This window comes from Melospiza melodia, chromosome 1 (assembly GCF_035770615.1).
Source record: "Melospiza melodia melodia isolate bMelMel2 chromosome 1, bMelMel2.pri, whole genome shotgun sequence".
Lineage (NCBI taxonomy): Eukaryota > Metazoa > Chordata > Aves > Passeriformes > Passerellidae > Melospiza > Melospiza melodia.
In genome coordinates, this window is record NC_086194.1 from 22,596,866 (window position 1) to 22,614,927 (window position 18,062).

At 41.7% G+C, this 18,062-nt stretch overlaps 1 protein-coding gene across 1 annotated transcript in view; it reads left to right on the forward strand.

The window, feature by feature from the left end:
* The first annotated feature begins 323 nt into the window (after positions 1-323).
* Positions 324-18,062, forward strand: part of ZNF804B (zinc finger protein 804B) — a 225,516-nt gene continuing 207,777 nt past the window's right edge. The window contains exon 1 of the mRNA XM_063150924.1: positions 324-878. Coding sequence (XP_063006994.1) covers positions 567-878 — 312 coding nt within the window. The 5' untranslated portion in view covers positions 324-566. The remainder of the gene's footprint in view (positions 879-18,062) is intronic.

Below are 18,062 nucleotides of genomic sequence, written 5' to 3' on the forward strand. Positions count from 1 at the left end.
AGGTGCAAGCGCAGCCGGAGGCGGGCGGGGAAGGGACGTTACCTGCCGACATCGAGGACGGGAAAGTTGGGCGAAGAGAAGGAGGGCGGTCACAGCACTCCCTGCCTTCCCCCGCGTTCCCAGCCGCTCCGCCCGGGGTTGCCGGCGTAGCTCCCTCCCCGAGGCGGCGAGGGGCAATGTCCTCCCAGCCGGGGCCGCCCCCGCTCCGGCCCTACCCCTCCTCCGCCCCCCTCGCACCGCCTCCCCCCCCCCGCCGGCGGAGGTGAGGCGAGGCGCAGCGCCGACTGCGGCGGCCGTGCGGGAGCGGCGGGGACCGTGCCGGCTGCATCACCGCCCAGCCCGGCGCTGGGGACAGCCATGGGGAGCAGCCGCCGCTCCAGCTGCCGCCGAGAAACTCCCCTCCGGATGTCGGCTGCGGGTGGCCTGGTCTGAGCGGGAGCGGGAGGAGGGAGAGGAGGAAGGGCCGTAGCGGCGGCGGACTGTGCAAGTTGCGCTCTGCCCTTCTTCTCGCCGGCCCGTCTCCCACCCGCGGAGCAGCATGCGGACTGGCCTCCGCGCTCTCTCAGATGTGCTCGGGCTGCCGCCGCCTTCAGTGCGTCCTGCTGCTGGCAGCGCTCACCCGGGCGCTGGATGAGACGGGAGCGGGGAGATCGCTGCTGCGGTTCCGCCCGCTCCTTCATGCGGGCTTCTGCTCCGGCGGAGGTCGCACCGCCGCCGCGGAGGAGCCGGGCTGCGCTCCCGCCCCGCGCCCGCCCGCCCGGGGGGCCCGCATGGCGTGCTACCTGGTCATCAGCTCCCGGCACCTCAGCAACGGGCACTACCGCGGTATCAAAGGCGTCTTCAGGGGACCGCTCTGCAAGAAGGGCGCTCGCTCGCCGGTAACTGCCACCTCCTCGCCCCCTCCCTCACTTGTCCCCCGCACGGTAGGAGCGGTGCGGGCGGATGCCCACGCTGGGGGCGGCCGGCGCGGCTGCGGGGGGCGCGGGGCGTGGGCGCCGGCTCGGTGCCGCTCTGCGGGGCCCCGGTGCGGGCGCTGCCTCGCCGGGCGCCTCGGAAAAGTTTCTCCGTCGGCGGCCGCCGCGAGTGGCCGCGGGGACGGGGCTGGGGGCGGTGCTGGCGCTCGGCAGTGGGGCGGGGGTGGGGGGGTACGGCTTCGCTGGGGTTATCCGTGGGCTTATCCGCGTCTCGGGCTCGTACCCAGGGAGAGGTTAATTTCTGATGCTTTGGTGAGAAGTTGGAGGCTGGTAGAGGGGAAGGCGCCGTGTCGGCTCCAGGTGTCGCGGTTTAGTACCTTGTCCAAGGTTTTGACGCGGCGGAGGAGGGAAGCGATCGTTCTCGTGGATTCGTGTGCCAAAAAATGCACTCGCGAGTTTGTCTAATGCGCGTTGTGAACCACCTGTCTAGACCGACGTCTGGGTAGGACACGCGGGAAGTTTGGAGGGTCCTGCGGAGACTGCAGACCCGTCGAGCTAGCCTAGACGGTGTCCGTGGGTCGCACAAGGCGTTTCGTAGGGGAGCGGGAGTCCTGTGCTGCCGGGGCAGCGGTGCCGGGGGCAGCGCGCAGGTGCCCGGCTGCGACCGTGCCCCGCTGCCTCTGCTCCGCCGTGGCTGCGGCACCGGAACCGCCCCCGTGGCCGCCACCAACTCTCCCTGTGCCCGGTGTCGCTGTGTGACACACGGAGGGGCACGGAGCTGCCGTCCGCCTGGCCTGCCCTGCACGGGTACCAGGGACAGCCTGAGCCTGCCGGTGGGATTCCCTGAGCATCGGCAATGCCAGGTTGTGCCACACACCTGCACCCCAAATACCTTACGGGAACTAAAGTCTGCTTTCTCTTTCTTGACTTCCAATGAACAAAAATTACGCATATTTCACTGTGCTTCCAAAATCCCTTTTGTGTTGTGCACTGGCACTCTGATAGAGCACCTGCAAGTTCTCCCCGTGTGCTGCTGTGCCCGTCGTGTGCAGAGTAACACAACTGAGCCGCAGGTATCATCCATCAGTCACTGGCTGAGCTGCGTTTGTGGTCTTTGACCCATGGAGCTCATCCACTTTCCACCTCTGTGTGTGGAACCCCCTGAAATGCAGGCAGCATTTACTGAGATCTCTGTTTGAAATTAGGTCAAATGGAAAAAAGATCTCAAAGATGTAAAAATGGGAACGAGCTTGATTGTAAATACTTCTGATTTAGTAGAATTCAAACAACTGATATTCAAGCTGAGTAGTATCAGAAGCCTGGGAAGATACTATCCTCTGAATATTATGTTCCAAATCTTTCACTTTCCAATTTCTTTCCCTTTTTAACTGCCTAGTGAGTATGCACACCACTCCTCTCCATCTAAATACTTCATGAAATAAATTTGTCTGACTCCACTAACAAATCATCATTTTAAACACAGATCCACTAATAAATAGTCATAGTCCTGCTACTGGGTGGGAGCAACTTTTGTTAATGTGTAAGTAACAGAGAAGAAGACCAATGAAAATTCACATTCCTTATTCTTTAAAGGTGTATTTTTTTAAAAGATTTTGTTTTAAATTGAACCATCTTAGTCTTAAGCCAACCATCTAGGGTTTAGTGGAAAAGGGAAAAAGCTATGAACTTGAAAATTAATCTCAAGTCTCTTTCACTGTATAGAAACACTCTTTCATGTGATTTTTCCAAAGTTTGAAAAAAGTAGCAAGGGCACTTTGTATTACTTTTCACTAAGACAGAACATCTTGTTTCCTAAATTTGTATTACCAGGAGTTGCTGTTTTATATATTTTGGGGCCATTTCTACAGAAAGGACTGAATTTTAGCAATCCTTAGCTTTCATTCTGAATTCTTGAGGGAAAATTTTATTTCTTTACATATATTTTTTTAAATTTTTTCTTTGTTTTCTTCTGCTTTTTTTGGGGGGCAGCTTTTTGAAGCTAGTCAGGCTTTTGAAGTCATAGGCTAAGCTCTTTGGAGAGGGAGTGTTGGACAGCTCATGAGTGCATGATAAAGCTTTAGTAATGCTGGGTAACTGTAGCTCTGTAATTTTTTCATGTGTTTGATATTTTGAAATTACTATTGGTTTATATAGACTATTTTCATATTTTAATACGGAAGTTCAGATTTTAGGAGATAAATAAAGGATGCTCAGTTGGCACAGAGGGTAATAGTTTGCTATAAAATACTGAAAGCAGTGAGTAATCTGCATGTGCCTACAAATTTATAACTTTCCAGACCATATCCCTCTTCCTTATCAGTGTGCACAAAGTTGGTAACAGGGGATAGCAAAAGCCACCACCTGGATACGTTGTGCATTATGGGTGTGGGAGTCATACATATTAAGATTTAGTATTGACTGAGGTAGTAAAATTGTTTTAAACATGAAAAAATGCCCCACACAATGCAAACTCTCCAATTATTGAGTTAAACTTGAGGCCTCTTTCTTACGAAGGAAGTCTTAGGCAAGTGGCATTTATTTGTATTCCATGTGCTGTGCTTTTATTCAATCCCTCCTGATTATAACTTTGAAAGATACAAGTTATGTCTTGCAGTCATTTTTAAAATGTTGAATTGGAAGCAGCCTTGAAGATTTGATTTTATCATTTGTACCATTAAACAATCTTCTGTTTGTACACTATGAGTGATCTTATGCATGAGTCTATGTAGCCTTTAATGGATAATATGTACCTTTCTGTATTTAAAGTGTTCTGTATTAACAGACCATGAAATGTCAGTAGACTTAAGGCTATGCTTTAAGAAATGAGAACAGTGGTGAATTTTTAAAATACCTTTATCAAATTTCATGGTTTTATGAACAAGGATTTTTTCAGTCTGGGTGTTTATGTAGTATTTATTTAGCATACTTTGCTATTATTGTACCAGAAACAATTCTGGTCCTTCTTCCTGGTACGCAGAGAGACCTTTAGTTGTAGCAGTTTGAATGAGAACAAGATATATAGAACTACAAGGATAACACACTTCGGGAATGTAATGAATTTGTCGTGATGTTGTCATCAAATCCTTTAAAAATTTAACCTTTCTTTGCCCACTTTTACATATTGGAGAAGGGACTAGCTGTGAATATTGTGAAGTTAGTAGTGATGAATTCAGAAAGAGTGGAATTAGAAGCAGTCACCAGTAAATCCTTTATCAGTGGAGTCTGATGGAGTTACATGGGGAAGGAAATGCTGAGTTTGAACATGATGCCAACATTACTAAGGATAATGGACAGTAAGCCAATGAAAGAAGCTGATCATTTTAAAGCACAGCTGATTCTGTGCTTTAAGCTTTTATATTTTATGTGAAAAGTTATATTCAGGAGCATATTATGAGCAAATTTTCTGTCTCTGAAAATTGCTGTTTAAGGGAGTTCATTATGATACAGAGATATTACTTACACTTCAGAGTGATGATAGGATTTTTGAGTCCTGAATAGATTACATTGATCAGTGTACTGGTTTTACTTTTTGAAGTCAGGATAGATAATGCTGTCACACTTTTACTGCCGTGCTTCACAAGCGTGGCAAAGCTGGCACTGAAAAGGACTTGCCTGCAAAACTTTTAAAGGAACTTCCAGGATGCAGCAGAAAATGGTACTGGGAATTCAGCAGATGGCCCCCTTGCTTCTGAATCATTTCTAAGCCAAGGATGTTATTAGGGTACACTGTTCTTCCTGTGGCTTTTTAAGATAAGATATAAACAAAGTCTCGTTTGCTACTCAGTATTTAAAGATCCCTTTGTATTTTGAAGGAAATAGAAGGCTCAGAAGACCCAGTGCCTTAGCCAATTTCTGACTTGGCTAATTATTTTTCTTCCGTTGTTCCCTGCAGCTTCAGCTGAATACAGTATTTTTCATGTACTTCTCTGAGCTGTTTTCAAATAAAGCTGTCAAGCAGCTGCTCCCTTGCACTCGGTGCTTGCCTGAGTTCTTTGGATTTTGGGGGGCAGGAAAGGCTTCTCTGTTACACAGAGTTACCTTTAAAAAAGCACAGCTCTCACCCCATGTCCAGAGGCTGCTCCAGCAGTTCTAATTAAGTACATTGCAGGTACTTGGAAATAATGATGCTTTAGTTGATACTGAGCCATAAGCAAGCTGTTTTAGCACTAAAGCAAATATAACCAGGACTGAGTAGCACCTTAGCACTCTCTGAAGCAGACAACAACACAAGGCACTTGGAAACTTTGAAAACCTAAGTGAGCCTGAGGACTGAATGACTGTAAATAGAGAACAGGAGGGACATGGCATGGGTAGCTGTCTCTGCCTGCCTGAGCTCAGTGCTAGAAACACAGGCATAACCAAGTCTGCCACAAAGGGACATATTGTGTTTGCCACCAGCCAATGGCAAACACGTGCCAGGCACAGTTGTCAGAAAGCAATTTAAAGGCTAGACATGGTGCATGTGTACCATGTGAAATATGGCTTAGGTGACAGCAGGTTAAAGGAGGAGCCACCAGATACCTGGGTGATTACTGGAAGACCAAACAACCTGTGCATTTCTGACTGCATCCTTTAGCACTGTGACTGCACTCTCCACAGCACTGAAAGCAGAGAGGAAGGGTATGCTGCAGCATTACTAGGAAAATGCATGAAAAGTAAAATTTAAGTTAGGAAATAGAGTCTAAAGGGGTTGATAATAAATCAGCAACTCTAATAAATAGTCCTACAAAAGAAAAGGGGGGAAAAACCCCAACTGCACTAACAAAATTATGTGGAAAGAAAAAAAGGGAGAAATGGTAAAGAAGATGGAAAATTGTACTTCCACTTTTCTGTGCCAAAAGCCTCTGGCAGCTGCCTCCAGCAGCAGTGGCTGCCTGCCAGGGGGGATTCTGTGCACTCTTCTGAAGGCTTGGAGCTGGCTTACAGAGGTATCTGCCTCACACAAACCAAGGGCAGGCACTCCTGCTAACTGTTTCTGATCTCATTGATTCCTGGCACTTTGTGTCCCAGAGTGGGCTGAGAGTGTTTCCTACCAGCCCTCCTGCCTCCACTGTGCTGGAGAATATGAGCATTCCTGCAGCCCACACTCCACCTTACAGTGACCTTATTTCCTGATTTCATGGTTCCTATTATGGTGCTTTTTGTGCAATTCTGCAACACGTGAGAGGCAGAAAGAACTTTCAGAAAATGGGAATGTGCTTTGTGCCACATGTAGCTTTTCAGAAAATGGAAATTTCCTTTGTGCCACGTGTAGCCTTGCTGCTCATTTCTTGTATTAAACCTGGTTTTTGTGGAATCTATCACTTCTGAGAAATTTTGATTCTAATTCAGTGAATGTGTAGCACTTTGTATTACAGCATTGCAATTAAATTTAATCATCTTCAACCAATTTCTGCTGGGGCCATTTCCTTCACCCACAATTAGCAAGAATGTTAAACAGGTGCTTTATGTCTGACAGCACCTTTCCAGCAGTCTAATGTTTTTATTGGTCCGTCAATTGGGTCCGTAAATCCAGATCAATTTCTCTGTTATTCTGCATTTGGCAATTCCTGTTTGTCCATTAGTTCCAGAATTATTGCCATTACATCCATTTACATTCTCACTTTCAGTTCATATGCATTTTACTCACCCAGAGCAGTTTAGTGAGTTTTCTTATTTTATTTATTTATTTTAACTCTGAATTGTGTACAAATTTGAAAGTGAATGTAGAGACCTAGTGATTGTGAAACAGGTGCTCCCTTGGATGGTGGTTTGGGCTACCCAGGCTCTAAGCATTAAGGGCTGTTCCTCTGCCTGTTCAGCCCTGTTTTCTGGACTCTTGCCCATGTGTGCTGTCCATGGTATGCACTTGCCTGGCTTTGCTGGGGAGGATGCTCCAGTTCCTTCCTCTGTCTAAATGAACGCTTTGTTTTGACCAGTTTACAACTAAATAAACTGAGTAACTTGACTTATGCAAATGCTTGCATGTGAGATTAGCTTCCTTGAAAAGAGTGGTTAAAAAAATTTCAGCATCTGAATCTACTTATTCACTCCCAAAGTTTTGCAAAAGTCTCCTGTAAAAAGCACCTAAACAGAGAGAAAAAAAAGAAAGCTTTTAAAGGCTGGAGAGAATGTAGGCACTTTTCCCTACTTGAGTTTTTCTAGTGGACTGTATTGCCTTGGGCTGCAAGGCTTGGGGCTTTTTAGTTTGGGCATTTTTTTGTGGGTGTGTTCTTTTTTTGTGTTGGGTTTTTTTGGTTGATTTTTTTGTTGTTTTTGTGGGGGTTTTTTTGTTTTGTGTTAGTTTTTTGTTTGCTTTTTGTTTTAGGGTTTTGTTGGTTGGTTGGTTTGGTTTGGTTTGAGTTGGTTTTTTGTTGTTTGCTTTGCTTTGTTTCTGTTTTTTTGCTTTTGTTTTTTTTTCTTTTTGCATTTAACATGAAGAAACTCTGATAAGTCTTTTTATTATGTCACAACTAATCACTTTAGAAGACTCAATCATTACCTGCAAAGTTAATTTTACTCACTTGTCCTAGGGAATATGTTGACTTTTCTGTGGGGAAAAAAAAAGACATTCAAAGTGTTCTTATCTGCATGCTGAAGTGCTTTAATTTTAAAATCCCACTGTGAAAGGCTTAGTTTTACTACTTTATGTGTCTATCTGTGAAAAGCAGTGTATCACATTTGTTACAAAACACAGCAGAAGGTGTGGACTCTCTTTTAGAGTTCAAGAGTTAGGATCTCACTATCTAAGTTTTGTACACCTACCATGGTAAAAAACTGGATTAGGAATAATTTACATAAAAGGTCAAATGAAATTTATTACAACATTAAGTTAATGTTAAAAAGAAGCACAGATTCATGCATGCACTTGCAGGAACCAGAATTCCCAACATAACATCCAGCACCATTAAAATCCAGTTTGACCCTCCCAAGAATTAAGCAGTGCTCACTGGAGAATTAGCTATTTTGTAAACATATGTGCATGCAGCAGTCTGTGCATATAAACATATCTGAATAGCAATAAGAAGACCTTTAAAAGAACTTTTTAGCATCCACACTGACAGTTGTAAGCACTGTTTTTTGAAGATTCAAACTGCCCTGCTCTTAGCCTTTGAACCTTCCAAACTCTGAATGAACAGTCCTAAAATGATTTGATTTATGTTGATAATCTGCATAGGTGATATGGCTACTGCAATATTAAAGCCAGATATCTAAAATTCAGATTTCTGTATTTTGTGTGGGCACACATTACTGCTTGTCTTGTACAATAAACTGCAGGGCTCAAGTATCAGGATTAGTCATGGGGTAGGTACACAGGTACACAAGATGCTCTTCACTGTGCAGAACGTATTGTTCTGTGCCCAGTCATAAGGCACTTTAATGACAGGTTTTCCTTTTTCCTTTTTTTTTTTTTTTAATACTAGACTAAATTTATGTGCATACTAGATAAGATGTAAACATCATCAAAATTTTGTCCCAGTTTCATAGTTATGCATAATGATAATTGGCAAGCTGGTTCAAGTAAAGAAATAGAACTATAGCTGGGGGATTGCATGCAGCTCTGAAACAATTCATACATTAATCAACTCTAGTTGATACCAATTTTTCAATTGATGTTTTCCTTGGAACATATTCTAAAACAGATTTAGTGCTTTTGTGTCAACAGAAATATTCTATCAATATTCTGCTCAAACTGAACTGGAGAGCTGTATCTGGTGTCTTTGAGAACATTCTCAGTTGTAATCAGCTGTAAATCTGCAGCCTTCATTTCCAACCTAGACTGCAACATGTGAGGAAGGCTTGAGAAACTAGATTGGGAAGTGTAAGAAGAGAATTCCCTAAAATACACCCTTTGATAGCAAAATATTTTCTAGATTATATTTTGGGTTTAAAATTATAAATGAAACCTGTATGAATATTATGATCAGAGGGTCTGCTAAAAATGCAAATTCTAATAGTTATTAAGGTGTTCTAAGTATTTTTTTCAAAGAAAAGTTTTCATATTCAGATATTTATAGCTCTAATTTCATTAGCTTTATGGATTCCAGAAGTAACCAGTACAAGTTGTTCATGTAAACCAATCTTAATTTTTCTGTGCTAATCATCACATTTTCAGTTTAAGTATGACTTCTGTGAGGTGTGTAAGCTCTGACCATGGATTTTTCTGGGAGATCTAAGAAGAAGCAGAATGTGTATGTTTATGCCACCCTTTATTAGACACTAAAAAACCCTTACACCCTTAAACCCTTAAAAAACAGTTACGATCTTGATGTATTGAGCCTGCCCTCGAGCAGCCTTTGATTGCAAGAAGCCTCTGGTGAGGCATTGCAGGTAGACAGAGAATGACTCTGCAGGGTTCTTGCATTTGTTGCTAGGTGAATGTTGGGTCAGAACGCTGGCTGAGGTGAGTGGTCCATGGACTGGGTGATAACAAGGATTCCTCAGCCTGGGAAAGGCTCTGCTGGCTTCCAGATGCTGCACTGGTGGCTGCTCTGTGCCGGGAGGAATTACGGTGTAGGAACACAATATCCAGGGCTCCCACAACCCTCGTGGCTGCAGGTCTGTGCCAAACAGCAGCTGAGGCATGGAGGTGTCCTGACACAGGGAGTGGCTGCCTGGTCTGATGGACACAGACCAGAATCTGTCCCACAGCTACTGAGCACTAGTTCAGGAAAAGAAACTAAAAAACGTCATCGTGTAGGTCCCCAGAGGGAACAAACTCACAAGGTGATGTGCATGCAAGTACTTTGTGTGTACCAAATAATAAATAAGCATCCCATAAATGTCACTGAGTACATATGCAGCTTCTCCAAGCTGTCTGAATGCTTAACTGCTGTCCTTACAAAGCTGTACTACTGCTCTTCCTGTATAGAAGTCCAAGGCTGCTTTGTTGTATACATCTACAGGATGCACACTGGCATTTTTTCCCTGTTGTAATGTTTCAATATACACTTACTTCACTTTAAAGATGGCAAAACCCATATGAAAAAATAGTTTAGTCAGACAAATGAAGAAAAATCAGGTTGGTACTACATGCAAAGATTTCAGTTTTCATTTGAATGATAAATACATCCTTGGCTATTAAATACAGAAAAGAGGCAATATAAGGAGAGGCAGTGTTGGAGACACTTCTTATTCACAAATAAGCATCACTTTTAAAAAGCTCATTTTCTGGGAGTGAGTGATAAATTTTTGTGATGACTAATAATGGAAAAATCAGATTTGTGTTCTTTGATGCAGATGTATTCATATCCTATAAACCGAAAATTACATTGAAATAAGTATTGAATATATAAACTCACTGATTTTATACTTTGTTCATCTTCTGCTGAAGACCTGTTTATAACTAGTGTATTCTATACCATGTGCAACAGGAGATTCCTATTATGTATATATACTGCCCAATAGATATGCTTTATTGCTTAGCATTATAATAAGCATCTTTTATAAGTTAAACTTCAAAAATACAGATCTAATATTGTGGTTATTTATCTCAAAAGTAAACCCTTCCCAAAAAATGAATAAAAAAAGGCCTTCAAATGTATTCCCTAGAGGACATGTCTTATTTGAAAATGATAACACTTGGTGGATAAAGGTATGCCTTTCATTTTGGCTACATTAATAAATCTGTGCACTGGGCTTTTTATTGTATAAAGAAGATATGATGACTTGAAATAGAAGGTTGTATCCATATGCCATGTTATTGCTTTTAATGGGGAAAGAATAATAGAGAAAATAAATTCATTGAGTTCTTTTTTTTTCTTTTGACAGCTATCTGCTGTTTATATTGTTATTTCTTCACCTTACAGAATCACTGAGGTTTCAGGTGATTGAATTTGATTTTTGTGGGTTGTGGAATCAGCCTTTAAATATTTATGTTGATTTGCATATATGACAGCTTTCATCAGTCAAGACCATTATAAACAGCAAACTGGAAGAAGTTAGAAAATTCCCTTCCTTGAAAGGGATTTAAATAAGTTTACAGAGTGACTTAACAGAGCTGGCATAATCTTCACAGTCAATAAAGACCAAAGGCAGAAAAATGTGCTTCAAATCTACAGAAAAAATGTTTTGTTTCCACTGTGTGTTCTCGAAGACTTGCTTTTTAAGCTATAGCAAATGAGGATTACTGATTATGTACACTTAGAAATATTCCAGTGGATAAACAGCTTTCAAGGCCTTTCTTTTTAAATCTGAAGTTCATCTGTAAACTTCAGTAATAAGGACGTTGAACACCTTTTCCCTCTACCGAAATATAGTTCCTGATCCCAAATATTTCCCAAAACATGTCTTGTAGTAATATTTTTCCCTGATGTTCTGACTAGCACTGTTTGAAGAACAAAATTATGATTCAAAAAGTGCTTGAAATATATAATTTATAAAACTATTTTAACTGCTGTGATTTATTACTGTACCAGGCAGGAAACTTCAATTAAAAAAAAAAGAAAAAAAATCCCAAACTCAGCAACCCCAAGCTACCCCAAACCATGCCCCCAAGCATAGCAAAATAATCAGCATGTGAGATCACCATGCACTGATGAATCACTGACAGCCCTTCTTCCTATGTCTGCTCAGGTAAAGTTCAGATCTTGACCTTCTGCTCGCCTGGGAGCCATTAAGAAATCCTAACGAGCTTCCTGATGGCCTTTTAAGAGTAATAACTGATTAAGTAATTGTAGCACCTTATGCTGAAGTGTTTTAAATACTCAAAGACTTCTGAGCCTCTTCCTACAGAAAAAGGCATGTCTGCTCAAGTTATATGATTAGAAAGAAAAATGTTCCTTTTTATCATTGTAAGAGTACTTCTCTATGTTTATTCCTCTAACCTCTGGCTAATAAGGATGGTGACTGCAGGCATTAGACATCAGACAGCCTTAAAAAGATTGATGCTCCTGATTACAGTGTACTATAGGATAAATTGTAGGGTTCAAGTCTCTCACAGAGTTAAAAAGGATATGTGATATCTGAAGGAACATAAAGGTGTCAATTTTCTACTTGATGGTACTAATATATTTTGATAAGATCTGCATATTAAGAACGAGCCCTCAAATACAGTGATTTAGTACTGCAGTTGTGCAGTGAGGAGAGCAAACAACAAAAATGTGTATCCTTGCCTCTGCTCTGAAGGACAGTGAACAGAGACCCATGGGCACTACAGCTGGCAGGCATGGAGAGAGAGGACTGCTTTCAGAAGTGTCTGGTGAGAGGAATGAACAGGGATAGTCAGTGTGAACAGGGAGGTTAATTGCAAAGTAAATGAGTTAGCTACAGAAAGCACTGAGGATCAGATCCTCAAAGGCAGTGTGTGTGCATTAGTAAACAGCACCAGGGACTGTGCCAGGCATTGGAGCTTAATCAGCTAAACAATGGAATTGTGAGTGTTGCTTCCAGTATGTTTGTGCTGTTCAACAAGTAGCACTGCCCCAAACATTTCCTGGAGAGAGTTTGGGAACTAGGATAGGGCAGAAACGTTGACATTGCTGCAGTTTCAACTCCAAGAGACTTTTACAGCACTGATGAGCTGCTCAGTGACAGGTAAAAGCCTCCTTTTTTTAACTGGCTTTGAAATCGTATCCGTGTATGGAACTGCTAGCCACCTCTAGGGCAAACCTCTCAGACATTGTTGTTCCCAAAACTGTAACTGTGCATTGAGAGAACGGTGGGTGTCATAAGTGAAAATTTTGTTGGGAAGCGTTGTGAAAAAAATCAGAATTGATGGCACCACTAGTGCTTGATGTCCGCGTTCAGTTACCAGACTAAGTGCAGCCTGGGCTCCAGCTCCATCCAGCTTTGCAGAAAATAGGACAGTGTCCTGGAGTGTTGGGACTTCTGAGGATTGAAGGCTAGTGGCTGGATCTCCTGACAGATGAAGCAGATGGATTTCCTCACGAATCCCATTACAAATCTGTGCTGTGCTCCTAACAGGAGCAGTCCCAGTAAATGTGATATGCATATGCTGACTGGAGGAGAGAAAGTTCAGCTTCACCTTTCAGGCAGCAAACTTCAAAGACAAAGAGCACATGAGAGAGTATTGGTGAATCATAATGAGCTTCTTGGAGTATTTTTTGTAGTTTCTTCAAGAATTCTTAAAATTCACAGGAAGCAGACATGCATAGCGACTGTTCAGGGCAGTATTTTAGTTGGTGTAAACCAACCTGTTAAATTGATTACATTTTCTAAGGCTGTTTTATGCCAGCAGGATTTGGTCCTGAGATTTTATTTAGATTTTGTTTAGTAAGTAATGTGGCTAAAGTTAGTGAATACTAGTTGCTCGGACCTCCAGGGCAGAAGCATCACTGTGATTCAGTCACAGAATTTCAATTAGAAGGAAAATGCAACTGTGCTCCAAACATAAAACCTTGTATATTTTTGCCGGACTCTATAAATGATGTCTTTTCTGTATTTCTGAAACACAAACAATGCTGGTTAAATACAAACCATACTGCTGTAGCAAAGGCATTCAAGCAGTTAATATAACACCTTTCTCTTTATGGAGCACATCTTTGATTTGCACACTTCCCTGAGATAACACAGTTTGACTCAGAACTTGCTGCCACATTCCCTGTCCTCATAGCAGGATTTGTAGGATCCAGATTTCTGGCTGAAATAAACCAGATCTTAGTAAAATACACACAAAAATCACTTTTTATCTTTCCAGAAGAAAAAAAGCTCCTCAGAAATCTGTTACAACTTTTTCTGGAATGTGGAGCAGTGCATTCTTGAAATGTGAATTAGTGATCACACTTTATATCTCAACAAATATTAATCCTCATCTAGTATCATCTTAATTCCTTAATATTAAACTAATATCCAATTCTCTGCAGACAATTTTTGTGTCTGAGTGACTAGGCTAGTTACCCAGTTAACCTCAGCTGTTGGCTTAGTGAAGTGATTAGTTTCTTATGAAGGACAAGTGTCATTTTCAGGTTTCATTTGAAATGTAATGCACCATCCTTTATTAATATAAAATGGATTTTCTGGATTTGTATGTTTAGCTGGCCTGTTATGGATTGCTGTTTGTTTATTTCCTTTAATTACAGTGTTGCAATGCTGTTAATTTCCTCCAACAGTCATTATCTGTAAGGCTGCTTGAGGAAGGATCCTGCTCTTTAATGGCTTCAGTGGGATCCTATTCTTTGATAAAACAGGAGGGCTGGCATTGTTTTCCACATAAGATGTGTTTCTTCCCAGGACTAGAGAGTCCCTGTGCTGTTTCAGTCCTGTAGGTGAGTGCACAGGAGGAATGCTGTGGGAATCTCTCTGACTGCAGGGTTCTGGGAAGCTTTTGAGCTTGGTGCTTTGCTGGACAACAGGGATTCACCTTTGGAGGTCTTACTGCTGTCCTGTTATTGATGGCACCATTCAGCCACTGAGAGACCGAGATGTCGGTCTACTGCTACCTGAAGGTGGTAGATATTTCCATTGTGATTCTAATCCAGGAAAATGACATCTGTGGGTATGTCAGAGGGCTTGTGAGACTGCTTCAGCTTCTCCAGCTGGGGTGGATTTATATGATGACTTTCTGCTGGCCCATTTCTTGGTACATCTTCTAGCAGAGTTACACATATGCACTGTGGTACTGACAAAGCAGTGCTCTGTCCAAAAGTGCAGGAGGAAACCATGAGAATTATGAGGATGGAATGGTGAAGGGCTGGGATACTCATCCTGCCAGAGATGCATTTGGAGTTCATCATGGTTCAGCAGCCAGGAGGTGATGTGAAGAACTGCCTGAGAAAGGAAAAAAAAGGGGGGAAGCAAAATATGAGGAAACATACTTTTTTTTTCCATTGGTTTAGTTTTCATAATGCTAGCAAGCTAGCAAAGGTAGCATCCAAAAGGTATTCCTCCATGGCCAAAGGTCTGCAAGATGATAGCAGATCTAAAATAATTGACACAAAGAAGTAAAATCTTTGGAAAGCAGAATTTTGGCAATTTTGAGTGAGGATATTTTTGCTCTCCCTGTAGCTGGTTAATGAATTAGTCCAGAACTGCAGCTGGAAATCAAGTCAGCTCTTTCACTGTGATATTTAGCCTTCTGGCACTGGTTTAATCCCACCCCCAAAGCAGCAGAAACACAGCTACAGATTACATAGGATTTTAGTTAATTTACGTGTACTTACTCTGTGTGTGTATAGGTTACAGGCAATGTGATGGAGGCTGGTTGCAGTATGCAGAGGGGTGAACTGCCTCCCCTGCATGACTGCAATTCCAGTGTTTTTATCAGTGTGTGTAAACTATAAACTGTTGCTCTTTTATCCCTGTGAGTGTGTTTATCACAAACTACAAGTTGAAAAAATGCAGCTTTTGTCAGGGAAATAAAGAAGAGCTCCCCTCTTCAGGTATGATGCCGAGAATGGTTTTGGGTAAAGGAAGGAATGAATCAATATCTTTTCTAGTTGCAGGACCACACCTTTTCATGGCAGGTACGTCCCTAGGAAGTGTGGTTTTTAGGCAGGCATGTGCAATAATTTATGTCTGAGCCATTAGTTAATATTGGCAAAGTGTCACAGGTGCTCAAGTGCTGATGGCAGGCTGGGGACAAGAAGGCAGCAGCAGGTCGCTGCTTCATCCCTGCACCAAGGGCTGGCATTTTGCACAGCTAGGGGTCAGAAAGGTACATTATTTACCCTGTGACCAGTGCAGGAACGAATCTGTGCTTCTCTGAGCTCTGTCAAGGAGTTTTACTGAGTTTGACTTTCATTATTTTCAGCAAAATCTCTTGGAAAAAAAATGTTTATAGAGAATCCTGGCTCCCGTGCAATTACTCTGCCATATGCAGTGGCTCATCTTACTCATTCTGTGAACGTTTTATGCTCCCAAGGGGATTTAAGAGTAAATACAATCACAAGTAAAAACTTAAAATACCAAATTAATTTTGTGTTAAACACACAGAGTGATGGATAATGTCAGTTCAGGGCTTGATCCTGCATATGTGGAAGTTGGGAAGATTTCTTGGTGTTATTTTGGTTTATGATTGGCACATAAGGGTCTTGGTTTTTTTTCTAGTTGTATAAACTCCATGTTATTAAATAAATATAGGCATAGCATATTAACAAAAAAAAACAATGGCAAATGAGGAATGCTTCAAGTAAATATGTATCATAGAGGAATATAATACAAAATTTGCCACAGCATTTTTTGCTTTCATGGAGAAAAAAATACATTTGCAATTCTATAATTATGTTCTGAAACAGAAATTCAGTCAGATTAATTTTGGGTCATTATATTATCTGTGTTAGAAAGTGGCAATTGGGGATTACTCAGTTTCTATAAGATTTGGCTTAACAGCAAACAAGGTTAACATAAGTGGTTGCATAGCTGAGTTAATTTTAAATGATCTTTTGGGCTGAGATATTAAGGCTGAAATGCTTTAAAGGAAACTAAATGGGGCTTGTGTTTTGAATGTGATCTGATGTATAATTAAATTTCTCCTACAGAAAGGTTAGAAGCTGTAATCCAGTGCTCAGAATCAACAGCAGAACTCTGTCTTTTTAAATTTAGAAATGTATAAAATTTAATACAACTTGATTTCAAAGATTTACATGCATGTAAATGTGAGAGTATTGGAGGTACTGTATTTAAAACATGTAAAATTTGGGATTACGCAGGACATTCTAAATGATGTGAGTTTTTACTCTGGATGGTTGGGCTATTAAAGAGAGTGTGTTTAGGCAGTTGGTATTGTTAGCACACCAAACATTATCCATATGAGTTCTTTTAAAGACTGCTGTACCTTTGCTAATATCTTGTCATTTTTGAAAACTGAACAAACTTAACACACCGCAGAGGTTGGTTAGTTGATTTATTGAGAGCTTTTGTGACCAATAACTGACTATTTCTCTATATCCTTAATAAAGAGATTTTCGTAACTACTTTTTTTGTTCCTTTTTTGTTCTCTCAAAAGAAGGAGGGCTTAAAATGATGGCAGTTTTAGCTCAAAATTTAGGCCAGCTTCTTTTGGCTGATTGTTGAAATGGGGTTGCTGTGTTCTCATGAAGAGAGAACAATGTCTTTTTCACATGTACACTTCCCATTCTAAGTCATCTTGAATTAAAGTTGCTGAATGTTCTACGGCAGAAAGAGCTTTGAACGAAATTTGATTTTAGCTTTCCTTACTGCAGCCTGAGGATAGGAGTAGGACATGTAGTGTTTTCACAAAATATGAGAAATCTTGTGGACATTTGGCCACCTTCCTTTCCCTCTGTATTTACACAATAATATGGTCAAAATACATTCAGCAAGCACGGAAAAGGGAAAGTCAGAAGAAAAGGGAAGTTCCAATGAATGCTGAATGAAGGAATTGTGTCCTTATGTCCTGGAAGCTCCAATGTGCTTTGCTCCTAGTGCTTGCTGTGTGCTGGGTCAGTGCAGAGTGTGCACCCACGGCCACAGTGACTGACAGAGGAGGGCCAAGAGCAGAAAAGGAAAGGAAAGGAAGGCACAAGGAGGCCAAGATGACCATGTCCCCTTCCCAGGAGCACCTGTGCAGGCAGGACTGCAGGATGCAGCAGCTGCAGTGGTTGGGAAGCTCCTCCATTCATCTTGAGGGGAAGCAAGAGGCAAAGGGAGGGGCCTGTTAATGAACTGCTTCCTGTTAATGAACTGCTTCCTGCTAATGAACTGCCTGCAGAAAGCAAAGGGACGCTGTGCATGTAAGCACTTAACATGATCCAGTTTCTAGGCCACAATATCTAAACACTGCTGATGTCTTTACAAGATATAAAAATAGAGTAAAGTACATTTTCACTAAAGCTAGAGAAGAAGTGATCTAGCATTCTCCTGATAAAATATGATACTGTTATTGGAGAGGGAAGAAATGTGTGTGGGGAAATTAATGTTTAAATTAAAAATGTATATTACATTTCTATACATTCATTTTATGTTAATATTAACAAGACTAAAAATTTATCACATTAATATTATGAGAACAGTGTCAGTAATTTTTGCCTGGGTCCAGCGGTAGCATTATCTGTACTCCACTTGACACATCTTGGCTTGGAAAATTTTAATGAGATTTTTTCCTTTTCCAGTCAGTGAAATTTCTTGTGCAGCTAAGTGACTAGCTGGTACTTGACTTTTGAAAAAAATAATAATACATCAACCTTAATGAAGGAGAATATCCTGGCAGAACTGGGTGTTAATCACCTGTATTAAGCTCAGGATAGCCTA